We start from the raw sequence: 27,163 nt of genomic DNA on the forward strand, positions 1-27,163 counted from the left end.
GAGAAGCTGGGGACCCACATAAACAGCAGGGTCAGGCTGGCTGGGCAACCCACTTCCTTTCTCTTGTGGAAATTGATTAACATATGTAAAATGATGAGGGTCCAGAAACCATTCACTTGATGTCATCAGTACTCTAGCACCATCACCACCACCAAAACCCAGATAAATCCTAGATCCAGCACATAGAATGGTATCTGAGCAACAGTTACGGTTTTTAGAATTACAACTAGAATATGCAGTATGCCGCCATTGAGGCAAAAAAAAAAAATTGCTCAGGGTCAAATTAGCAGAGAATCCATAAAACCATTTTGTCCATAAACCATCAACAGAGAACAAGATTGTTTTTTAGAAATTGCTAATAAGTTAAAAGTTGAGGATATGAGAAGAGGGGCTCTGCTTGTTCCTCCTTTTGTCATAAGGATCTTTCCATTTCCCCAATTTCTTAAATCTATAATTCTACAACTTTCTCTTATACCTCAATTTTTTCTTCTTCCATCCTTTTTCTCCATGCCTCCTCCATCCTCCACCTTGTTTCTTTTCTTAGACTCACTCCATTCCAAATGCAGTCCTCCCCCTGTTCCAGGCCCAGAAAAGCAGCTGATATTTCAAGTGAGATGTCTGCAGCCTGCACCTCTCTTACAACAGACTAGGGAGAAGCAGGGGCCACCACTGTTTAGGCCTGGCTAACAAGGTGCCAGGGTAATGGGAATCACTTAGCTTACCCAGGGCCAGACCATAGCCTCTTTGCAGCCCTCTTTGGCAGTAAGTACTCCTAAATAGCACAGACAGCTCTACCACTGGACTCTCCATGTCTACCTAGGCCCTGTGGGCACTGGTGGCTTATGTCCACCCAAGGCTCCAACCTGATGCTAACCTTGGGACTAGAGTGAGCCTTTCTGACTGAACTCCTAGGAAGATAATATAGAAATAGACATTGTCAGCATCTCTACCTTGAACCCCTATAACTGCACTCCTGTCATACTTTCCATAATTACAGAGGCCCATAGCCTCCATGAGATTAAATCTGCCCCCTTCCTATTTGGACATGGTATTTGGACTCACACACACACACACACACACACACACACACACACACACACACACTAGATTTTTACGCCATTTTCTCTTCCTTCTAATCTAGGTTTTATTCCTCAGCTCTCTAGCACTTGTTCCTAGCTGACATGTCCTTGTAGCTCTATCAGTACCCTTCAGGGCCGAATTATAACCCCCTTTTCCTGCTTTTCCAGTTTCTTTTCTCACTCCTCACTTTTTTCCCATCCCTCCATCTTTTACTTTCAGCCCTGCTCTCTCAACTCTTCTTCCTCCCTCACTCCCTTCCCTCCCTTCCGTTTCCTTTTCTGAATCCCTATCCCCCACCATAATATGGCACATTTAGTGTTCTATCTGAATGAGACAGAACAATCACTATGAACATAATCCAGGAACTGAACTATCTCCTTATGACCTTGAACCTTTTACACAACCAATTTTCAAAGAAGATGGATTAATCAAGGTTGATTTGAACCTGTTGCCCTCTGTCAGAGTCTCTGAAGCTGATCTACCACCACAACAATTTTCCATTTTAACAGAGGCTGTCAGGGATGAGAATGTTAAGATAGTCAAGTGCTCTTTGCTTCCCTCCAGCTACCAAAAAGCAATTTTTGCTAATGCTAGTGAGGATTACATTAAAATCCTGTAAAAGGAAGACATGACCTTATTTTTTGTCAGGTGATGTTCAGCGGAGCTGTGCTCTCTCTCACTAGCTCTAGCTACCAAGGCTGACGTGAAATGCTAAAAGCTCAGGGATTGAGTGGAAAGGAAGACATTCACTTTGAGAGCTTATTTGAAGGTTCTAGCAGGGGAATTCAGCTACTCCTATACCCTTGACTGAAGACTGGTCCTCTCCTCTAGGGGAGGAAGATCGTCCTCTTTGACCAAGTGCACAGCTTTGGGAGGGACGCACATGGATTGGTGAGGGAGGAGGGGGACACCTGCCTAGCCATCCAGATCAGCCAAATCAACCCTGGCAATCAATGGGGTGACAGATGTCGCAACCAGATCGCCCTCACATCTAAGACATTCACTTTGGGTTGCCAAAATTCATTGCCACTGGTTGAACCTAAGAACTTACTGACCTAATCTTTCCCAAACTATTGTTCATGCTTCTTAGAATTCAGGCTAACCTCGCATTTCAAATCTTTGGAAGGGAGAAGGCTGATCCAAATTGATACAAAGTTTAAATTGGTGATTCCCAACTGATACTGGTCAACTGGGAATGGGGAGGCATCTGTGAATTTGAAAAGGCTTACCAACTTAATTAACTGATATATCCCAAACATCCAGCCTTCCAGTACTATAACTTGCCATCTTAATTTAAAACTAAGTGTGATTTTAAGTACTCCTCTCCCTGCCAGTAACTGCCAGGTCAAAGTCCTCAAGAGTATTAAGGAGTAATGATAGAGCACACATCCTCTAATCACATACACAGTCACTTTTAAAATCTAAAATGTTTCATTTACACATTCTACTCTTTTAAAAAATATAGATTTTATTGATTTCAGAGAGGGAGAGGGAGAGAGAAACATCAATGATGAGAGAGAATCATTGATTTGCTGCCTCCTGCACACCCACCCCCCACTGGGGATCAAGCCTACAACTGGGCATGTGCTCTGACCTGAAATTGAACCATGACCTCCTGGTTCATAGGTCAATGCTCAAACACTGAGACACTCTGGCCAGGCATACATTGTACTCTTAAGTAAAACAATCAGTCCAGCCAGTGGAAGTGTCAAAAGAACTGTAATGCACTGATTTTCCACCAGATCTTCTTATGTGACATTGTGCTTTTAGACAAAAACACCTGAAAATTGCATTTTCCATGCTTCTAGTAAAGGATATCCTATTGCACATTTCATTTTCAGTAGAAAAATCTCTCCAAGTTTTTGAATACTTAAGCCCCAAGAAAACCTTCCTCAAATCATATTCCCATTTGATCAAAATCATCTCTATTTAAAACTAGCAATGGGCAAATTGACCATGGGTTCTAGTCCTTGGCACTAGTAGTCTAACTTGCCCAGATGATTATGTGCACTGCACATCTGAGGCATTTCTAGCCAGAAAAGGCAAATTCCTACTCTCATTCCCAAGCATTGGCCTTGATATCTTGATTAGGATTCTTCCTAAGGTAGCCCCCTAACTTCTTTGTGCATTTGGTCAGTGTATTCTTTCTTATATTCTTTCACTCAAATATTTACAGAATGCCTACTATTTGGCAGTCTATTGGTTAGGTGCTAATGAGAGTACAACAGTGAGCAAGGTAATCACAATGTCTTTCCTCAAAGAGCTTACAGTACAGTGTTCTCCTGAGTCACACTGTCTTGATTCTTGACTCAGACTCCTTTCTCAAGTTCCTTACTTGAACTGAGTGTTTCTACCCTGACACTACCCAATCACTGGACTTGTACGGAGCTTTGTACATTCAAATTAGTAGTATAGTCATATCATCCTAAATCAATGTCTCAGACCTACAGGTGGAATAAAGATGGAGACATCACTCAAAACCTGTATCAGTCAGGGTCTCAGCAGAAAGTAGATGACACAGTCAAAATGCATCTTTTGGAGAGGGAGGGTTACTAAAAGGACTACCTATAAAGGTGCAGGCAAGTTATCTGGGACTAATAACAGGAGTTGGGGATGCCTTTACCATGTATACCTGACTAAAGATGGGCAGGCCTCTGATGTCATCCCTGTAAGTCAGTGCCCCCAGACAGAGTGCAGGGTGAAAAAGGGTGGGGAGAGGATCTGAAGGAGCAGATGGAAACTATCCAGCATAGAACTTCTCATTCAAATTTGCAGGAATTCAGACCTGAGCTGAGATCAAAGTATTATGCATTGATCAGTGAAAACTGGCTTTGTTAAGCAAATGAGCAGGATAACTAAATGGCAAGAAGATCTTTTCAAAAAAGTAAACATTTCATATAGTTTTAAACTACGGAAGAATGGAAGAATCCATTTCCATAGAACAATGAATAATTTTTCTTATCTATTTATTAAAATAGGTCTCACTTTGACATTTAGCATTACTTCATTTTTCTCACTGTGACTAAAAGGAATGAAATTACATTTATTGAAAACAGCCTGGATTTCAGGTTTATAGCTAATTCCGATTGGTTTATTTGCACGTGCGTGCGCGCGCGTGCGCGCGCACACACACACACACACACACACACACACACACACCAAAATATTAAATTATGAAGTTTTAACACTTATGGTAACATTATAACACTGTTATCAATGAAATAAACATTGCTTTTCTGCAGTCTATTAGAAAAACCTGATGTTAGGATTTTACTTTGTAAAAAATAATTTTTAAAAATGGACCTCATGCCCAGGGCTTCCATGGCACAGCCCAGACTCTTGAGTGTCCTCTCTGCCTGCACTATTGATCCTGAGAAATCTCCAAGATGGCTGGCATGGTAACACCAAGCCACCAGCAGCCTAGGAACCATTCACAGTAGAGTCCATTACAAGCAAATCCTGATCACTGAGGCTGATCCTAAGCATCCTACAGATTGGCTCAGCCATTTAGTTGCTGTGTCATCTTGGGCAAGTTATTTAATTTCTCTTAGCCTCAATTTCCTCAACTTTCAAATGTGGGTCAGAGAAATTATCAGTGATTAAGCATCATCAGTGGTTAAGGTGATTAAATAAGACAATGTCTATAAAACACCTAGTACAGCATCTGGCACATTATAAGCACGCAGTAAAAACCATTATTTTTATACGCAGAAACAAGAGCTAATGCAAAGAAAAGGAAGAAATAAACAGGGGTGAGGAGTGGGTTACCTTTCAATTAACTAGAATGTTACATTACCCAGACTCCCATTCCCCAAGGGGTCCCATTAAGTCCACATTTATGGCATTGATTTTTTCCAGGACAGAAAACATTTTACACATTAAGTGTGCCTACTGCCCGTTACTGTTCCACTATAATAAGATCTCCACTCACATCAATGCAGAAGTCTTTATCTCTCTGTCAAAAGCTGGAGGTAAAGTGGAACAAGAGACCTAGGTCACTATGGGGGGGTGGGAATGTGTCTAAGAACCCACAAGGAATAGGTTGGGAGGGGGATCTGAGATGGAATAAGAGACAAAAGAGGACGAGATTCAAATTGCCATGGTGCATTTTTTTAATCCCGAGAAACATCTGCAAATGTCAGGCACACTTTTCATATCTGTTTTATTTCTCCCTTTTTCCCTGTGGCATAAAGTCCAAGGTCATCCCTACAAGGGGAGAGGATAAGAGTGGACTAGAACACCCAGACAAATTTGAATAGACCCCCAACCCCTAATATAACCTCCTTCCTTCCATCCTTGCCCCGCTATAGTCTGTCCTCCCCAGAGCAGCCAGAGTGGTCCTCTATAAGTCAAACCATTCCATTTCTCTGCACAAAGCCACCCAATGCCTCTTCATATCACTCAGAATAAAAGTCCTAGTCCTTACAATGGCCTACAGGGCCCTAAGCAACTCGCCCACCCTTACCTCTCCCACTCATTTCTCTCCAGCCACACTCCTTGTTTTTCCTAGGACACACCAAGCACACTACTGACTTGAGCTCTCTGCACTGGCTAATCCCTCTGCCAAGAATATTTTTCCTCCAGATACCTGTATGGCTTACCCCAGCAACTTCTTTCAGTCCTTTCTTAATTGTCCTTTGCTCTGTGAAGTTTTCCTTGACCACTGTTACAGACCAAATATTTTTATCGCCCTCCCCATTCATATGTTGAAATACTAATCCCCAATGTGATGGTATGAAGAGGTAGGGGGATTTGGGAGGTGATTAGGTCAAGAGAGCAGAGCTCTCATGAATGGGATTAGTGCCCCTTATAGAAAATATACTAAAGAGATACTTCTACCCTGCTGCCATGTGAGGTCATAGCAATAAGGCTACCTATGAACCAGGAAGCAGGTACTCACCGGGCACAAAATCTGCCAGTGCCTTGATCTTGGACTTCCCAGCCTCCATACTGTGAGAAATAAATATTTGTTATTTAATCCACCTGGTCTATGGTACTTTTGTTATGGATTAAAACAATCATTCCAATTCAAAGTGTTTCACACACCACCTCTGTTATTCATATTCCTCCTTCCTTACTTTATTTTTCTCCATTGTACTTATCATCCTTCAACATAATATAGATTTAAAATTATCCTAATTATTATCTGTCTTCCCCATCCTATATAATAAAAGCCTAATCCATTCAACCAATCAAAGTGTAATATGCTAATGCTATGCTAAGGCTGTTCAACTACTTGCTATGACGTGCACTGACCACAAGGGGGAAGATGCTCTTGCTGCTGGGGTCTGGCCCATTGGGACTGAGCGAGAGGGGCCAGACACACCCTGGAGCCCTCTCGTGGTCCCTCCCTGGCTAGCCAACTTCCCGCATCCCTCCCCAGGCCCAATTGTGCACTGGTGGGGTCCCTTGGCCTGGCTTGTGCCCTCTTGCAATCCGGGACCCCTAGGGGGATGTCGGAGAGACGGTTTCAGCCCGATCCCACAGGCCAGGTTTAGGAACCCCACTGGTGCATGAATTCATGCATCAGGCCTCTAGTTAAAACATAAGCTCCATGAAACTCCAAGAAGGTAGGGATTTTTGTCTATTTGTGTTCATGGCTATATTACCAGGGCCTATAACAGTACCAGGCACATGATAAGCACTCAATATTTGTGGAATGAGAAAATTCATAGTTTAAAGCACTGGTTCTCAGCCCTCACTATACATTATAATCACTGGGGTAGAGTGCTTTTAAAACCTATTGATGCCAATCAAGTCAGAACCTCTGGGAGTAGAGTCCAGGAATCTCTTTTTAAAAGCTAACTAGGTGATCCTAATGTGTAGCCAGCATTACTTCCTGGTTCAAAAAGCCAAATAGCTCTTCATAAATTATGAATAATAGCAATCTCTGAGACAACACCTCTTGACTCAATAAATAATCATTAAATTAAAAATCTAGAATCATGTTCACATGATCATCAAGGGGGAAAAAATGAAAGAGGCAGTCAGTAGAATATATTGCAAGTGGAGTTGTGAGGCATTACTAAGTTATGGGTAAGGGGTAAGACAGAGGCTATGACTATGAGGACCTATGCATCCATGAGGACACCTTAAGTCCAAGGGCCAGCTTTCAGTTTTAGAAGTTAACAAACTATATTGTCAGCTCACTCAAGGGGAGGGGGGTCTTCTTGAAGGATTAACTCTCATTCATCATACTCTCAAGAGAAGATAACACAGGCTACATCATTATGCAGCTACATGATTAACTCATGGTGGCATAGCCCTGACAGAGAGGAAGGCCATACAGAGATGGAACACTGGATGCATAAGTTTTAATTAGGGGGAGGTAGGAGGGAAGGGGAGAGAAGAAAATTTAAAAGTGGGCCCTTCCCAGGTAGACAGTCCTCAGAATGGTGTGCCATGTAGTAAACATGCGCAGATACTATATGATACCTCTGCTTTGCCCAGATTTTTAACACTATTTTTATAGTAAAAAGTGCCAAGCATCTGCTGGAAAAAAAATAATTTCACATTTCCTACTTAAAAGGGAAAGTAGGAAAAAAGTACATGGTGGGGGATAAGAGGCTTAATAATAACTACCATTTTAAACTAGGCACATTATCTCATTTAAGTCTTCCAATAACACTGTTAGGGAGGTACTATTATTAGTCCATCCTATAAGGAATAAACTAAAACTCTGAGAGGTTTAACAGCTTGAACAAGATCAATCATACAGTTGGTTAAGTAGCTGAGGCAGGATTGGAACTCTATTGAACCTGTCCCTTAACCCAATTGTTCTCAAACCTTCTTTGTATTTGAGAATCACCAGAGGCACTTGTTTGAAATACTAGGGGAGGGGAATGGAGGGATGAGTCAAAAAGGTGAAGGGAAATGTGCTAAATAATCCTATCTAATAAAAGAGAAACATGGTAATTAGCGTATGACCGCTGCCCTTCCCATTGGCTAATCAGGGTGATATGCAAATTAACTGCCAGCCAAGATGGCGGCCGGCAGCCAGGCAGCTTGAAACTAACATGAAAATTGCTTGCTTCAGTGACAGAGGAAACAAACGTTCCCCGCCTGCCTTGCCGGCCTATGAGCTTGCAGTTTGAAACATAGTTACTAATATAGAAGCTAAACAAAACCCCAGAAACCTGCTTTCAGCCCTCTGGGATTTCAGAGCTGGAGTTGATACAGTGTTTCAATTATAGAACACAAACAAACCAGATACCTGCTTTCAGCAGCAGAGGCCTCAGAGCTGAAGTCAGAGCTAAAGCTGGCCCAGAATAAAAAGAAAAAAGAAAAAAAGGAGCAGTTGGGAGCTTCAATCACCAGCCAGCCTGAAAACAGCCATCAGCCCCTCACCAGACTGGCCAGGCACCCCAGTGGGGACCCCCACCCTGAAGGGTGTGTGACCAGCTGCAAACAGCCATCATCCCCTCATCCAGGCTGGCCAGGCACCCCAGTGGGACCCCCACCCTGATCCAGGACACCCTTCAGGGCAAACCAGCCGGCCCCCACCCATGCACCAGGCCTCTATCCTATATAGTAAAAGGGTAATATGCCTCCCAGCACCAGGATCAGTGGAGCCGCAAGGCCTCCTGGCACTGGGATCAGCGTGACAGGGGGCAGTGCCCAAACCCCCTGATCGCCCTGCGGCTCTGTGTGTGACAGGGGGCGTGGCCACAACCCCCTGATCGGCCCTGCTCTATTCGTGACAGGGGAAGGCGCCCCAGCCCCCTGATCGGCCCTGCTCTGTGCCTGATGGGGGGAGCTCCCTAACTCCCTGATCGCCCTGTGGCTCTGTGTGTGACAGCGTGCGGCACCCCAACCCCCTGATTGGCCCTGCTCTGTGTGTGACAGGGTACGGCGCCTCAACCCCCCCCCCCCCCGCCACAGGCCCTGCTCTGTGTGTGACGGGTAGAGCCATAACCTCCCCATCGGCCCTGCCCTGAGTGTGAGAGTGGCGGCGCCCCAACCCCCTGATTGGCCCTGCTCTGTGGGTGATAGAGGGTGGTGCCCCAACCCCCCCCCCACGGGCCCTTCTCTGTGTGTGATGGGGTAGAGCTATAACCTCCCCATTGGCCCTGCCCTGAGTGTGACAGTGGCGGTGCCCCAACCCCTTGATCGGCCCTGCTCTGTGGGTGATAGAGGGTGGCTCCCCAACCCCCTGATCCGCCCTGCTCTGTGTGTGACAGGGGGTGGTGCCCCAACTCCCCTATCAGCCCTACTCTGTGAGTGACAGGAGGGAGCTCCCCAACCCCCTGATTGACCCTGCTCTGTGCGTGACAGGGTACAGAGCCCCAAACCCCCTGATGGGCCCCGCTCTGTGCGTGACAGGGGGCAGTGCCCCAAACCCAGGATTGGCCCTGCTCTGTGCATGACAGGGCGTGGCGCCGCAACCTCCCCATCGACCCTGCCTTGAGTGTGACAGGGGGCGGTGCCCCAACCCCCCAATCGGCCCTACCCTGAGCGTGACTGAGGGTGGCATCACAACCTCCCCATCGACCCTGCCTTGAGTGTGACAGGGGGCGGCGCCCCAACTCCCCAATCGGCCCTGCTCTGAGCCCGACCAGGGGCTGCACCTAGGGATTGGGCCTGCCCTCTGCCACCCGGGAGCAGGCCTAAGCCAACAGGTTGTTATCTCCCGAGGGGTCCCAGACTGCGAGAGGGCACAGGCCAGGCTTAGGGACCCCCCTTCCCCCCTCCGAGTGCACAAACTTTTGTGTACCGGGCCTCTAGTCCTATCTAATAAAAGGGCAATATGCAAATTAACCATCACTCCATCACAAAGATGGCGGTGCCCATAGCCACAAGATGGAGGCGCCCAGTCCTCTCAGCCCAGCCAGAGTCCCCCAGTCCAGGGGGCAGCTGCTGAGAATGGACAGCGTGAGTGGCCAGGCGGAATGCTTACTTTGAGGTCTGGAGCAGAGCCAGGGAGGCCCTGTCCAAGCCACAGTGGAGGCTTCAGCAGGCCTGGAGTGGAACCAGGGGGCCCTGCCCAAATCTCAGTGGAGGCTTGAGTGGAGCTGGGGGGCCCTGCCCAAGCTGCAGCAGAGGCTTGAGCAGGGCCAGAGCAGATCCAGAGGGGGGCCTTCCAAGCTACTGTGGAGGCTTGAGTGGAGCAGGGGGGCCTGTCCAAGCCACGGTGGAGGCTTGAGCAGGCCTGGAGCCAGCCATGGCATACCAGCAGTCCCGCCTCTGCCCATGAACTGCAGAGAAAACAGCCTTTTCAGACCACTCATTGGCTAAGCTCCATGTATGCCACTGGTAATATTCTTGGTAACTTGGGTAATAAGAATCCAAGAAGGTGCTCTAGGGTCTTTATACCTCACTCCTGGAGAAAAAGACAAAAGTCCGCTGCTGGAAAGGCTAAGAAATGTCATATCCTGCCCTAGCCAGTTTGGCTCAGTGGATAGAGCCTTGGCCTGCTGGCCGCAAGGTCCGGGTTCAATTCTGGTAAAGGGCATGTACCTAGGTTGCAGGCTCCTCCCTGGCTGGGGCCCAGGTCAGGGCTCATGCAGGAGGCAACCAATCACAGTGTTCCTCTCACTTTGATGTTTCTCTCTGTTTTTCCCTTTCTCTTCCACATTCTCTAAAAAATCAATGGAAACATATCCTCAGGTGAGGATACAAAAAAAAGAAAAAAAGAAAGAAATGTCATTATCCTATGAAAGACACATCTTGAAAATGCCTAAAGAAAGTTGTCATTTTTTTCGTGGTGAAGGAACTGGAGTCTGTGTTGACGAAAACACCTTGGTGACTGTGGCAGCCGGCAGTGACAGCAGCAGCGGGGTGATGGGGGTGGCACCTTCCCCTGAGCAGCCCAGTAGCCTTCTGCAGAGGGAGGCCAGACTGCGGCTTAGGGAGCGGGTATAAGCCATCAGTAGGACATCCCCTGAGGGCTCCTGGACTGTGAGAGGGGGCAGGCTGGACTAAGGGACCATCCCCGCCAGTGCACAAATTTCATGCACCGGGCCTCTAGTCCTATCTAATAAAGAGGTAATATGCAAGTTGACCATCACTCCAACACACAAGATGGCCGCCCCCATGTGGTCAAAGATGGCCGCCCCCATGTGGACACAAGATGGCCGGCAGGGGAGGGCAGTTGTGGGCAATCAGGGCAGCAGGGGAGGGCAGTTGGGAGGGACCAGGCCTGCAGGGGAGGGCAGTTGGGGGGACCCAGGCCTGCAGTGGAGGGCAGTTGGGGGGAACCAGGCCTGCAGGGGAGGGCAGATGGGGGGAACCAGGCCTTCAGGGGAGGGTAGTTGGGGGCAACCAGGCTGGTAAGGGAGGGCTGTTAGGTGCAATCAGGCAGACAGGCAGGCAAGCAGTTGGGAGCCAGCAGTCCTGGATTGTGAGAGGGATGTCCAACTGCCCATTTAGGCTCGATCTCAGTGGACGCCCAGCCAGGGTACCTCAGGCCATGCCTTTGGCCCCGGGCTGGGGAACCTGAGGCCATTCCCCCCCCCCCGACCCGGCGGGGCTTGACAGGGGTGGGGCCAGCCAGGTCTGGGTCTCACGTGATTTTGATGCACACGTAGGTGGGAGGGGACTTGACTCTGGGTCCCGCTGCACGCCCCAGACTCTGACAGGAGGAAGATTTTCATATACATTTTAGTAATTTTCTTTCATTTCTGACACTTCTATTATAGAGAAAGGACAAATAGCAATATTAAAATATTTCCTCTAATTCCCTTTTAATGTGCACGAATTTTGTGCACTGGGCCACTAGTAATGTAATAACTTTGCATGGTGACAGATGGCTACTAGACTTAGTGTGGTAAGCACATTGTAAGGTATATAAATTTTTTTTTCTTGTTTGGGGTTTTTTTGTTGTTTTTTAAATGCTTGCTTTTGTTTTTTTATTTCACTCACTTGATGAAACCAGGTACATTTAAACAGTGTAGGGCCCTGAGATCATGTCAAGTTATTGTCCACATGAATGTGATGAGCTCTACAGTCTGTTTCCTTTTTTTAAAATTTTGTTTTATTGCTTAAAGTATTACAAAGAGTATTACATATGTCTCCTTTTTTTCCCCCCTTGACATTCCCCTGGCCTCCCCTACCCCCCAGTATCTTATGTCCATTTGTTATGCTTATATGCATGTATACAAGTCCTTCAGTTGATCTCTTACCCCTCCCTCAACCCTCCCTGGGCTTCCCGCTGTGGTTTGACAGTCTGTTCAATGCTGCTCTGCCTCTGTATCTATTTTTGTTCATCAGTTGATAATGGTCTTTATTATCCATAAATGAGTGAGATCATGTGGTATTTTTCTTTCATTGACTGGCTTATTTCACTTAGCATGCTTTCCAGTTCCATCCATGCTGTTGCAAATGGTAAGAATTCCTTCTTTTTTACAGCAGCATAGTATTCCATTGTGTAGATGTATCACAGTGTAAGGTATATAAATGTTGAATCACTATGTTGTACATCTAAAACTAATATTGTATGTCAACCATATTTTAATAAATTTTTTTAAAAAGAATTGCTACTCCTGGGACCCAGTCTCAGAGATTCTGATTTGGAGCGTCTGAGTGGGGGGGGGGCAGATGATCTGCATGTACTAAGCCCCACTCCTCCCTTGCTGCAAGCACTTCTGCTGCAAGTGGTCCTTTGTGAAAACTCACAGTTTTCCTATTTGTGTCATGCCCTTGGGCAAGGAAGTTGCCTCCTCCCTCTGCCCAGCACATCTAGACTATACTTTAGAATAAACATAAAAAAATGACTTTCTTGGGCTCTTTGATCCTCTTCCTCTTCCTGGAGTTGCTTGATAAGTTCAAAGGCCGTTTCCAGTGGGCTCAGACCTGGGGAAAGTGTATACATGTCTTTTAGTGAAGCATCTAGCCCAGCTGGCTCACATCCCAAGAGAAGGGGATGAATTGTCCCTCAACACAAGGGAGGGGGAGAAGTGACTCTGTTGCAGATCAAATCACCTTGAACACCTCCAAGAAAAAAGCATCTGTTTGAACTTGAATTGGGATTTGGTCTCCGATGGTTTGTTCTCTGCAATCTTCCCTGCAGCCATCCCTGCAGGAGTCCCAGGAGAAAGGGAAACAAACACTGGATCCCAGAGAACTTCCTGCCTGTGGTGAGTGCAGAAGCCTTCCCAGCTGCAAGGAGCCTGGACCTGCTGTCTCTGGTGGGCGAGGTTTCCCTTCTGGCACCAGAAAGTTATGTGGGGTTTTTTCCTGGCTTTAGTGAAATAACCTGCATTTGGATTTAATTCTGCTCTGGCCTTCACTCAACACACTGTTCTCCCCGCCTCAGCTCCCCAGAAAGCCAGCCCCCAACCCACACTCCAGCCGCCCCTTCTTTCCCTCAGCTTCTCCCCACCCCAATCTTCCCAGGTCAGGTTTGTGTGGAAAGTTGTAAGATCCTTGATGGCTTGGCGGCTGAGAGTCTCAATAAAGCATTCATTAAAGAAAGAGCATACATGGGGAAGCTCACCATTCCACTCCCTCAGAAAAGATGGAAATATGCAATTCACTACCACCGTGGTCAGCAAACTGCGGCTCGTGAGCCACATGCGGCTCTTTGGCCCCTTGAGTGTGGCTCTTCCTAAGCCTTAGGAGTACCCTAATTAAGTTAATAACAATGTACCTATCTATATAGTTTAAGTTAAAAAAATTTGGCTCTCAAGAGAAATTTCAATCGTTGTACTGTTGATATTTGGCTCTGTTGACTAATGAGTTTGCTGACCACTGCTAGCAGATAGAACAGAAGGCTCAGAACTGCACTCTGCTACTTTGTGTGAAAATTACTTGAATATTTCTGAACCTGTTTCCTCATTTATATAAAAAGAGATAACAGCCCTGGCGAGTGTGGCTCAGTTGGTTGGAGCATCATCCCCTACACCAGTGATGGCGAACCTTTTGAGCTCGGCGTGTCAGCATTTTGAAAAACCCTAACTTAACTCTGGTGCCATGTCACATATAGAAATTTTTTGATAGTTGCAACCATAGTAAAACAAAGACATATTTTTGATATTTATTTTATATATTTAAGTGCCATTTAACAAATAAAAATCAACCAAAAAAATGAGTGTCATAGGTTCACCATCACTGCCCTACACTGAAAGGTTGCAGGTTCAATCCCCAGTTGGGGCTCAAACCCTGCATGGGGCGCTTACAAGAAGCAGCAAATCAGGAGAAGCCTTTGCAGCGCGGAGCGGAGGAGGCAGGAAGGCGAACGCGAGCAGGCGCTGGGTGGGCACCATGGCCAGGATCACCACCATCGAGGCGGTGAAGCGCAAGATCCAGGTCCTGAAGCAGCAGGCCGACGATGCCGAGGAGCCCGCCGAGCGCCTTCAGCGGGAGGTGGAGGGGGAGAGGCGGGCTCCTCGGGAGCAGGCTGAGGCTGAGGTGGCCTCCTTGAACCGTAGGATCCAGCTGGTGGAAGAGTAGCTGGACCGTGCTCAGGAGCGCCTGGCTACTGCCCTGCAAAAGCTGGAGGAAGCTGAGAAAGCTGCCGATGAGAGCGAGAGAGGCATGAAGGTTATTGAAAACCGAGCTTTAAAAGATAAAGAGAAGATGGAACTCCAGGAAATCCAGCTCAAAGAAGCTAAGCACATTGCGGAAGAGGCAGATAGAAAGTATGAAGAGGTGGCTCGTAAGTTGGTGATTATTGAGGGGGACTTGGAACGCACAGAGGAACGAGCTGAGCTGGCAGAGTCCCGTTGCCGAGAGATGGATGAGCAGATCAGACTGATGGACCAGAACCTGAAGTGTCTGAGTGCTGCTGAGGAAAAGTACTCTCAAAAAGAAGACAAATATGAGGAAGAGATAAAGATTCTTACTGATAAACTCAAGGAGGCAGAGACCCGTGCTGAGTTTGCTGAGAGATCGGTAGCCAAGCTGGAAAAGACAATTGATGATTTGGAAGATAAACTGAAATGCACCAAAGAGGAACACCTCTGTACACAAAGGATGCTGGACCAGACTCTGCTTGACCTGAATGAGATGTAGAGCCACCCAGTCCCGCCCTGCCGCTGCTCCTCCCTCTGACCCTGACTCCGCCTGAGGCCAGCCTGCTTGAAGCTGACCTTTAAACTGAGGGCTGATCTTTAACTGGAAGGCTGCTTTCTCCTTTCACTGCCTCCCACCACCCTCCCACCCCCCCCCACCCCCGTGTCTTTTTCGCCAAATTATCTCTGCCTCCCCTCAGAGATTTTGATTGGGCTAGAGGCTGAGCACCTTTGGGAACAACATTTAAGGGAATGTGAGCACAATGCAAAGTGTCTTTAAAAGCATGTTGTGATGTACACATTTTGTAATTACCTTTTTTGTTGTTGATGTGGCAACCATTTGTAAAACATTCCAAATAATTCCACAGTTCTCGAGCAGCAGTCTAATCCCTTCTCACTTTTAGGAGGTAATTTTGCCCTCTCCATAGAGAAGGGAAAGAGGTATGGGCCTGCCTTACTGAGAGCCCCCGAGAGCCCAGAGAACGACTCCACTGTGGGAATCATTGCTTTGTGCAGAGCACTAGCCAAATCGGAAAGGTGATTCCAGGAGGAGTTGGCCAAAAAAAAAAAAAAAAAAAAAAAAAAGTGATGTTTAGGTTTCAGCTTTTAAAGCATCTTAGGGCAATTTATTTTTTCATCAGAAGTGACCAAATTAAAATGGTGAGACCTCTCCGTCAGAGACCAAATTCTAGTCCCACCTCTTCCCTTTCAAGCCCAGTGGTTCACAAAATGGATCATGTGCCCCTTAGGTTGAAGTGACCAGTTATTTGCTCTCCTGCCTCCTTGAAAGAAAGAAAATTATGTTTTTGCCACTGATTTAGCCAAATGAAACTCATCTCATTACCCTTCTCTGGGTCTGAAGCTGCTGTCTCTAAAAGTGCCATCTCATTGTGCTTTATACCAGTTAGTGCTGGAGAAATCTTGAATAGTTTATGTACAAAACTTTTTAAATTTTGTATTATTTTGAAACTTTGCTTCTTTGGGGTTGGGGCACACACCACCCCGTCTGGCTGTGAGAGCTCGCTACAGTCTGGGCTGGCAGTGTGCTGATCTTTAAGTTTCTTTCCCTACCTAATGCCCCATTTTTAGTGAGGTTTCTGTGAGGTCTGTTAGGTGCACATCCTGCAGCTTATTGGCTTAAAATGTACTCTCCTTTGGTGTGGTCCCTTTGGGGGCCAATTTGGAGAAAGAGAAACCAATAGTGCAACTGTTTTGATACTGAAAATTGAACAAGTATCTTTTTAAAATAAAGAACCAGTCCCTCCAAAAAAAAAAAAGAAGCAGCAAATCAATGTTTCTCTCTCTCTCTCTCTCTCTCTCTCTCTCTCTCTCTCTCTCCCTCTTTCTCTCTCTCTCTCTTTCAAATCAATAAACACATCCTCAGGTAAGGAATGAATAAATAAAAATAATAAGTAAATAAATAGGAATAACATCTATTATACTGGAATATGATAAGGATTATATTTCAAAACTCAATATTAAAGCACCTGGCACATAGGGGCTCAGTAATAGTAATAGCAACAATAAATAACTAACATTTGTTGAATATTTATTACATTCACCACATTTGGATTAATTTCTTTAAATGAGAAGAACTCTCTGAAATACGAACCTTGTATTGTGCCCATTTTACAGATGAGGAAACAGGTTCATTCAGAGGGGTGCAGTAAATTGCCCAAAGTCACAAAATGAGTTAGAAGCAGAGCTGAAATGCAAACCTTGACTCCAAAGTCTACTGCTACAACTGTTGCTGCCTCTGTTTTTGTTGTTTTCTAAGGACCTGCTATGTGCAATACACTCACACAGTTATAAGGACTGCAAAGAATATTTACACAGGGACACTATCCCCAATTAGGTTACTGTCCAGACCAGATGTGGAGACAATGTGTGTGTATTAAACAGACTCTAATACAAGGCAGCTCTGCCAAGTGCCTACATGGGATTCATAAGTGCAGAGAGGAGAGGATATTGGGAGACACTCCTCCATGGGTCTCTTGTGCTCCTATATTTCCTGCTGACTATGCCAAAAATGCAAGGCCCTGACCGCTCTTTATCTGGCATAGTTCTCAAGGTTGTTTGCAGCAAGCAATCTTGAGGAGTGAATTAATATCACCCCATGGGACAAAGTAGACATGCTTACATAATGTTGGTTTCCCCAAGCTTAGTGTCCCACAGCTGTGATATAAACTGACTATGTATAAAGCATGCATCTGGTCCCTCTGTGTTACCCCATGGAACTTTGGGATAAGGGGAAGTGATGCAAGTATGCTGATGTTCATGCTGCTTTCTGTGCTGTAATATAGTCCATTGTCTCTGATCCAGGAGTTTTATGTTGTCTTCAAGCACCATGAAACAGTAACAGGCTAAGTTATGAGCTTGTAAGTGGAGAAAATAAAATTTCAGACCTAATGGGAAATACAACCCACTGAGAAGCTGTGATGTGCTACACACACTCTTAGGAACTGGACATAGAGCAGTGAACAAAACTGACAAAAGTCCTCTCTCAGAGAGTATACAGTCTAAGGGGGCAGATAGACAAGGGTATAAATAAACAAGATGATAAGTGTTAAAAGGAAATAAGCAGGGGTAAATGAGCCTCAGTGTCCTCATCTGTAAAATGGAGCCAATATAAATACCTACCTCTCAGGACCATTGTAAATGCCTGCCTCATGAAAAGTCTTCCACAAATATGGACTTTCCCTTATTATTCTGCTTTCTTTTCTCGTGGAAATTAGAAAAGAAAGTGGCTTCCTGGTGTGCTTTGTAAGAGCTGAGGGGAGAGAGAGCTGCAGAAGGATAGAAGAGGCTCCTTACAGCTCTGTGAGAGTGGAGTTCAACAGAAGGTCCTTTCCTAAGCAGATATGAGTTGAGCAGTTCCTTGCCACCAGATTGTTCTGCTGATCAATACCCGGGAACCATGAATTTGAAATATTACAAACAAAAAAGAACCTGGAATTACACCAGTCCATGACCTTGGTGCACTCCTTACACATGAAAATATCCACTGAAAACCAAGCCTGGTGAGTGATTCTGGCCCCAGGAGCTCCCTTCCTCTCTCTCCACTTCCCCCAATTGCTGTCCAGGGTCCACCTCATGCAGGACTCATAGGACAGAGCTGGGCTGGTTGGCTGCTGTCAGTATGAAATGCACAGAACCCAGCAAGCCTCTGCTTCTCTCATTTCTACCATCTGATCAAATACAGCTGCTTCTACCCAGACACCCCCCACTGCAGTGCTGATCCTGACAGCAGTGTTTCCAACTTTCCAACCCCTCCACAGCATCTGGGTCAACATGGAGCTTCATGGACAGACCCCACTCCAGTCTAGATGCAGCAAATATTAGCAAATGGTAAATGTTACCATGCAAGGGGCTGGAGTTCTATTTTTCTTTCTGAGCCACTGTACAAGAAATTATTTCAAGAACCCATTTTGTGCGTATATGCCTCCTCTTCAGTAACTCATCCAGACATCACCCTAATAGCTCTGTCTCCCTAGAGAACAAATAGGTGGCCTCAACTTACTTGGACCCCTTTGCTGCTGCAGTGCATGTATGTTCAAGCGATGGTTAGTGGTCAAGTGGCTAATTCACAACAATGATGGGGTGGGACACCTGATGTCTTTGTTGCAGGCTTTTCTCCCATGCATTATATATTTAAAGTCTTTTCTGAGAGAGTTTTGTAAGAGACCTTCATTATAAGGGTATGTACCACTTGTTCTGTGCTGTTCTAGAGCTACTAGTAACTTAGTCTACTTGGCGCAGTTTTCTTCTGAGCTTCCTCAGGCCTTACTAGCCTATGAGTATATGGAAGGTCACACTAGCAGCCATCTCCCAAATTTTACCATCTCTTGCCTTTATCTTTCATGCAGAACTTAGCCTCTAACAAAAGGCCCATGAATAATATTAGTGTGCATAGGAGATATCTGCTTCCTGCTAGGGGATGCTGCTGCCCTCTGTTTATTCCTTGGTAATTGTGCTAAGTAATGCTGTGTCTACTGGACATTGCTATCTGCTGCTACAGAAGAGCCACGGGGGTCCTTGTGATGCCAAAGCCAAGCCATGTATTGTTATAAATTAAGGAGAATGCCTCTCTTCTTTGTGATACCCTTTGTCAGAGGAACAATCTAGTAGGCTTGTTTGCTTATGCAGTGATGTCCTACTAAGGCTTTGTTGGGTGTTTTTTAGAGACTCTCCTTTCTCTTCTATGTCCTTTTTCTCAAAATATTCAGAAATGATTTGAAAGTCAGCTGGATTAGGAAACACACACACCTGCATTCAAAATTTCCCCTTCCCTCCAAAGATTAAGTATCTCTCACTAGGTCCTGCTCACTGTGCCTGGCCTGTGTCTCCCTCAGAATAAAGAACAAACATCAATCTTCAATCCCATGTATACTCCTCAACACACCAGGATAACATATCCTTTGTCCTTCTCCCTACAAGGGCTAAGTTAAAAGAGAAAAGAGAAAGAGGGAGAGTGCAAAGGTGGCCTTATATATGGTTTCTGCTAACAGTAAAAGTTCTTCAACGGCTATATACTTATGTCAAGATCGGAGAGCAAAGAAGAATGTGTGAGGACAAAGGGTTTCTGGTCAGAAGCAAAAGGCTTTCCAACTCTTCATAAGAGAAGTTCAAGCTGAGGCAGGAGATATCAATCAAAAGATTGTATAGGCTATTTCAGGATTGAATGGGGAAGGGATGTTCATTAGATGACCTTCAAGGCCTGTTATAATCCTCAGGATGGAGAAATTACTTAGAACAATGTAGTGTTACCCACAGTGTGTTAGGCAACCACCAATGAGATGCAAGATGATCATTAGTTAAGACTCAGGCTGGGGGAGAAACTAAGATGGCGGCATAGATAAAAACCGGGAAATTGTCGCCTCACACAACAATTGAAGAATGCCGCAAGGGTCAGAGAAAACATCGTCCAGAACAACAGGAAGGCTGGCTGAGTGTAATTTCTACAACTAGAAGAAAAGAGGGGCACGCTGAGAGCCAGAGGAGCTGCAGAGGTGAAGTGCAGAGGTATGGCGGCGGCGCACGCGCGGAAAGGGGGTGGCGCCTGAGGACGCGGCTGTCTTTTTGAATCACAAGCTCCCGACTGCTCTGAACTCCGGTTCCAGAGGGTCTCTGGGGACCCAGGGCTCATACGGGGAGAGGCTGGTCTGTCAGGCGGCAGCGGGCGAACTTGAGGGCGGCTTTCCCTCAGAGGTGCTTGCAGCCGTTACCGGGACACTGAGATGCGCGACTCCGGTCGCGGAGAATCACCATAGCTGCTTGCTCCGCCCTTTGACTCCCTGAGACCCCGCCCCACCCAGGCTGCGGCAGAGGCTTTTGCATGTGAATGTACCTAACTGCAGCAGAGCCAGGCAGACCCGGAACTTCCAAGAGAAGGCCCAAGTCCCTGCAGCGGCTTGCATTGCTCCACAGCTGAGCCTCTTCGTGGCTCCTGCTGTGTGGCCTCAGGCAGGGGCTGAATTAGCACCTCCTTAGATCCAGGAGCCACTGTACCCAGTGGTCAGAGGGGGACCATTCTCCCACTTCAGACACAGCTGATTCCCACAGCCAATTGGCCTGGAGGTCAATTCCTCCCAGTGATCCTACAACAACCAAGGCACCAAGAGTGCACCAAGAGTGTCTACCCCAGGTAACTGGGGAGGCTGAGCCACTGGGCCCTACAGGACACCTGGCGCGCAGGGCCACTCTATCAACACAGGGAAGCAGCCAAAATGCGGAGACAAAGAAAAAGGTCACAAATGGCAGAAACGGAGGAAAGCAAACGACTGGATATAGAGTTCAAGGCCACGTTTATAAGGTTTTTCAAGAATTTTATGGAAACCGCCGATAAATTTAATGAATCCCTCAAGGAGTATAGTGAGACCATGGAGGACATGAAAAAGGACCAACTAGAAATTAAGCATACACTGACTGAAATAAAGAATAACTTACAGAGATCCAACAGCAGACAAGAGGATCCCAAGAATCAAGTCAAAGATTTGAAATACAAAGAAACAAAAAATACCCAACCGAAAAAGAAAAAAAAAAAGAGATTCAAAAAATATGAAGATAGTGTAAGGAACCTCTGGGACAACTTCAAGCGTACCAACATCAGAATTATAGGGGTACCAGAAGGAGAGAGAGGGCAAGATATTGAAAACCTTTTTGAAGAAATAATGACAGAAAACTTCCCCTACCTGGTGAAAGAAATGGACTTACAAGTCCAGGAAGCGCAGAGAACCCCAAACAAAAGGAATCCAAAGAGGACCACACCAAGACACATCATAATTAAAATGCCAAGAGCAAAAGATAAAGAGAGAATCTTAAAAGCAGCAAGAGAAAGACAGTCAGTTACCTACAAGGGAGTACCCATTCGACTGTCAGCTGATTTCTCAACAGAAACCATGCAGGCCAGAAGAGAGTGGCAAGAAATATTCAAAGAGATGAATAGCAAGAACCTGCAACCAAGATTACGTTATCCAGCAAAGCTATCATTCAGAATGGAAGGTCAGATAAAGAGCTTCATGGATAAGAAAAAGCTAAAGGAGTTCATCACCACCAAACCAGCATTATATGAAATGCTGAAAGGTATTCTTTAAGAAGAGGAAGAAGAAAAAGGAACTCTTACCATTTGCCACAGCATGGATGGAACTGGAGAGCGGATAAATACCACAGGATCTCACTCATTTGTGGAATATAATGAACAACATAAACTGATGAACAAGGACTGATCCAGAGACGGAGAGGCATTGATTGGACTGTCGGGCCTTGGAGGGAAGGTAGGGGAGGGTGGGGGCAAGGGGGAAAGATCAACCAAAGGACTTATATGCAAGCATATAGGCCTAACCAATGGACACGGACAACGGGGGGGTGAGGGGATGAGGGGGGGGTAGAGGGTACACATATGTAATATCTTAATCAATAAAAAATATTAAAAAAAAAAGATGATCATTAGTCATACCTAGATGAGCACTTATAATTAAGAGTTACAGGGTTATTATTATGGTTCTCTTTAGAACACTTGATACTGATTTCAATAGTGATGTAAAGTTTCCTTTTAAAGAAATTAGTTTAAACATAAAAAGTAAGTTGATTCAAAAAATATTAAAGAAATAATAATATAGGTAGTACATGATATGGCAAAAATCATGAAGGTGGTATTTGAGAGGCTGACAACAGAGAAATGATGATGTCATGGTTTAAAGCTTGAGCTTTGAAGTTACACAGACCTGGGTTCCAATGCTGGCTCTACCACTTACCTGCTGGATAGTATGTGCTTAATATAGTGTGAAGCACATATTACTCATTTCTAACATTCATTGAGTACTTATCACCTGCAAGGCCCTAAACTAAGACTTCTATATACAATATCTTAAACTTCATAACAATTACAAGATAAGTACTGTCATCACCTCTATTTTACAGATGAAGAAATTATAGGTCAGAAAAGTCAATAGCTTGCCTGTGACCAGGACACTGGGAAATGGGAATCTGGCTTTGACCTTGACCTGTTAGCCTCTGAATCCTGAATTACCCACCACTATGCAACACTGCTTCAAGTAGTAGAGCCAACTCTATCCATTGGCAAGTGAGGAGCTGCCATGACACTTCTATTTCCAGGCATCTCCTCTACTGACCTATGAGCAGGAAATTCCTATCTTTAGGTGCTTCTTCTTTACCTAGTACTCTGTGTGTTTTTTATTGAATTTATTGGAGTAACATTGGTTCATAAAATTATATACGTTTCAAGTGTACAATTCTACAATACATCATGTGTATATTATATTGTGTGCTCATCACCCCAGTCAAGTCTCCTTCCATCACCATTTATTCCCCCTTTACTTTCTTCTACCTCCCCCACCCCCTGACCTCCTTTCCCTCTGGTAATCACTATGCTGTTATCTTTGTCTATGAGTTTGTGTGTGTGTGTGTGTATTGGTGGTAGTGGTGAGGTTTTTTTGCTTAATCTTTTAATCTTTTTCACCCAGCCCCTTTAGGTGCTTCTTTGGATTGACGATAACAATAAGGCTACATGGGGTTTCCTTTTTTGCTTCTGGTTTTCTTCTTAGTAGACTATTTTTAGTGCAGTTTTAGATTCACAGAGATATTCAGCAAAAGGTAGAGATTTCCCATATACTCCCTCCCCTGTTCATGAACACCCTCCCCTTCTGTGAACATCACCCACCAGAGTGGTACATTTGTTGTAAATAATGAACCTACATTGACAAGTCATCAACGCCTGAAGTCCATAGTTTACATTAGGATTTGCTCTCGGTGTACATACTATGGGTATTGATAAATATATAATGATTGGAGGCTTGGTGCACAAAACTTTGTGCACTCGGGTGGGGGGGGAGATTCTCTAAGCCCGGCCTGTCCGGCCTGTGCCCTCTTGCAGTCTGGGACCCCTTGGGGGATGACCACCTGCTGGCTTAGGCCCGCTCCCTGGGGGATTGGGCCTAAGCTGGCAGTCAGACATCCCTCTGGCAGCCCGGGAGCCCTCGAGGGATGTCCACTTGCCAGCCGGGAGCAGGACTAAGCTGCAGTCAGACACCCTTAGCGCTGCTGAGGAGGCAGGAAAGGCTCCCACCACCACCACTGTACTGAGAGCTATCAGCCTGGCTTGTGGCTGAGCAGAGCTCCCCCTGTGGGAGAGGCACTGACCACCAGGGGCAGCTCCTGCATTGAGCATCTGCCCCCTGGTGGTCAGTGTACATCATAGTAACCAGTCATTCCCAGTCGTTCTGCTGTTAGGGTCAATTTGTATATTACCCTTTTATTATATAGGATAGAGGCCTGGTACATGGGTGGGGGCCGGCTGGTTTGCCCTGAAGGGTGTCCTGGATCAGGGTGGGGGTCCCCACTGGGGTGTTTGGCCAGCCTGGATGAAGGGATGATGGCTGTTTGCAGCTGGTCACACACCCTTCAGGGTGGGGGTCCCCACTGGGGTGCCTGGCCAGCCTGGGTGAGGGGTTGAGGGCCGTTTTCAGGCTGGCCACACCCCCTTCAGGGTTGCGAGTCATGCTGAGGTGCCTGGCCAGTCTGGGTGAGGGGCTGAGGGCCATTTTCAGGCTGGCCACACCCCCTTCAGGGACAGGGGTCCTGCTGGGGTGCCTGGCCAGTCTGGGTGAGGGGATGATAGCTGTTTGCAGGCTGGCCAAGCCCCCCAGCCACCCAAGCTCCCAGTGGAGGCTGGCTGGAAGCAGGTATCTGGGATTTATTTGTTTTCTATAATTGAAACTTTGTTGCCTTGAGCAGAGGCCACAGCCAGCCAGGGCAGGCAGGAAGCTTGGCTTCCTCCATCGCCGGGGCAACCAAGCCTCCTGCTTGCTCCACCTCTGTGGCTGCCTGTCACCATCTTGGTTGGGTTAATTTGCATATAGTCACTCTGATTGGCTAGTGGGTGTGGCTTGGGGCATAGCAGAGGTGTGGTCAATTTGCATGTTTCTCTTTTATTAGATATGTACCCATCATTACAGTATCATACAGAGTAGTTTCATCCTCTAATAATTCTTTTTCTCCTCATCCTCTTCTTTCTTCTGCCAACTCACCACAGGGGGTGAGGGTAAGGAGAACTTTTGTATGAAAGAGAAAAAAATAATAGCTACATATATTGAGCACTAACAACAGCCCTATAGATACAATTTTACAAATGAGGAAGCTAAAACTCAGAGAGGTCAAGAAACAGGTTCTGAGTCAGAGGCAGAGCCAACATTCAAACCCAGACAGTCTGATTTTAGAGCCTGCTCCCTTAGCCACTATTGTTACGAATAGTAAAAAAGGAAGACAGGGAAAGACAAGAGGAAAGGACTATCAAGGCTCAAGACAAGACCCTTTCTCTGGCCTAGGTCAGGAGTGAAAGAGAAACTAAATTTCTGGGGAATTGGCCTTCTCCTGTCCAGCCCCTAAACTGCCCCAAGAAAGCAGAATTGCCATGAAGAACAGGCCTCAGGGGCAGGCTTGAGGTTCCTTCTTCAGGGATCAGCACCTACCTTCCAGGCTTCACTCTTTATAAAAAAAAAAAAAAAAAAAAAAACAGGGAGACGGAAGATGGCGGCGATATAGGCAGACGCGTCCCAGGTCGTGTCCCGGAGCAAATGGAATGAGCAGCTGAAACTAGTAACACCCACACCGAATTGGCGAAATTGCTCAGCTGGTGAGACGGTTTGCAGCCAGGAAGAGCAGAACTCCCCTGGAAAGGTAAAAAAAAAACACAGGGATTTGGGCAGGAAAGTTTGCCAGACCTCTGAGCCCACAGAGTCAGAGGGAGACCGCGTGGCAGACAGCCGCGTCCCTTGGGACAGGCACAGCCCCTGACGGGGGGGGGGGGGCGGGGGAGGAGAACCGCGGGATTCCTGGCGCCGCCAGGGGAATTGAGAGCTGGGTTCTGTGATCACGGAGGACTGAGCCTGAAGGGGGAAGCCTGAAGAGCTGACCTGACCATGCAGTCCCGGTAAGAGAAGAAGCTTACAGAAACCAAGCCTTCCCCGTTTCCGCAGCCGGCGTTTGTTTGTTTGTTTTCACTGAATCCTGTTCATGGGACATTTCAGATACAGACACTCACCTGTGCTGAAGAGAGGGAGAGTGTGCGGAGGAGTGGAATCTGGGGAGAGACTGGGGAGAGAGGGGGGCCGGGAGAGGTGGCAGCAAATTGAGTGCTGAGACACCCCTGAGCCCAGGACTGGGGCAGCCATTCTCAATGGAGAGTGAGACTCCTTCCTCCAGCACCCAGGCAAGGAGCACAGCCACACCCAGATTCCACCCTGTACGAGATCAAGGATTAAAATAACCTGATCAGTCCCTGGGAGTTAACAGGGTCTGGCCTATAGAGGGATTTTCAATCCCAGCAACAACACAGCGCCAGTAACTAACTATTACGCAGTCAGCTCTGGGCAGTGAACTTCCACTGGACAGAGAGGCCCTATAGCCTCAGAACACTGCCACCCAAAAGCTGACCCACAAACTGACTCTTTGCTAAACACAAAATAAGGCAGTCTGGGAAATAATTGCGGCCTGCTTTAAAATAAGGACTGTGGTTTACAACACAGAGGAAAAGTATATCGCAGGGAAACTCAACACTCTCCTGAATACTTGGCAAGTCTAAGGCTAGCCACACTGAAGAATAGAAGAACCAAAGGACCTTCACTACTGCAATTTTTTTTTCTTTTTTCAACTTTTAACTAAGGAACCAATTTTTTTTCTTTTTTTTTTCTTTTCTTCTTTTTCTTCTTCTTTTTCCATCACCTGATTTTACCCTTTTAATTACTACCTTCTTATTTTTAACCAGTATTATTACCACTACCATTTTACCATTTTTTAAAGTGCCATTTTATTTTCTCTTTATTTTATTTTGGGATTAGTGTTCTCCATTCTATTTTCATCGTTATATTATTGGTTGTTTCTAGTTTGCATTCATCTCCAGGGAGCTGTTGCTGGAATTTGTTGGGATTAATGGCTGTTCTATAGGTGTATTCTCCTCATATAAAAAGTCTCTTCCCCTCTTCCACTTCATTCTCTCTTTTCGCTCTTTTCTTTTCTTTTCTTTTCTTTTCTTTTCTCGCTTTTATTTTCCCCCCTCCTTTTTCCCAATCTCATTTTTGCACTCCTTTTTTTGGTCCCTATTTTCCTTTTTCTCTTTTATCTTTTTCTCTTCCTTCTTCCTTATCCCCTAATTCTCTTAATTTGGGTGGTCACCTTTATTTGGGGTTATTAATATCGTGAATATATTTGTGTATAGTGCCTGGTACGTGGTGCCTTGTTGTGTTGTATTTTGTGCCTTTAAATCAACGCAGCAGATCCAAGCAACAGCAACTTCCTGAGCACCACATACTCTGCTGAGGAACAGCAGCTGTATGTGAAACCTCGCCCCACCAGCCAGAAGAGCCACCACAGCTGTGAACAGCACCCACCAGAGGAGCTGCTGCCAACTGAAGAGCAGCCGCTACCGCAACTGCCCGAAGAGCAACCACAGACCAAGGAGTCACTGCCACCAAGGGAGCAACCACTGAACGACTCAATGTCTAGATATGTCAGTGAGATAAAACATGGGTAGACAAAGAAACCCCCAAAGGAAAGAGAAGGAGGACTCTCCAGAAAAGCAGCTAAGTAATACAGAGGCATGCAACATGACAGGAAAAGAA

At 46.1% G+C, this 27,163-nt stretch overlaps 1 protein-coding gene and 1 long non-coding RNA gene across 2 annotated transcripts in view; one reads left to right on the forward strand and one right to left on the reverse strand.

The window, feature by feature from the left end:
- LOC132223883 (uncharacterized) overlaps positions 1-27,163 on the reverse strand; it is a 585,179-nt gene that overhangs the window by 537,345 nt on the left and 20,671 nt on the right. The gene's annotated exons all lie outside the window — the stretch shown is intronic.
- On the forward strand, positions 14,217-16,309 carry LOC132225084 (tropomyosin alpha-3 chain-like). The gene is given in 1 exon segment (XM_059680300.1): positions 14,217-16,309. A coding segment is annotated over 1 exon segment (750 nt). The 5' UTR covers positions 14,217-14,280; the 3' UTR covers positions 15,031-16,309.

This window comes from Myotis daubentonii, chromosome X, assembly GCF_963259705.1.
Source record: "Myotis daubentonii chromosome X, mMyoDau2.1, whole genome shotgun sequence".
NCBI lineage: Eukaryota > Metazoa > Chordata > Mammalia > Chiroptera > Vespertilionidae > Myotis > Myotis daubentonii.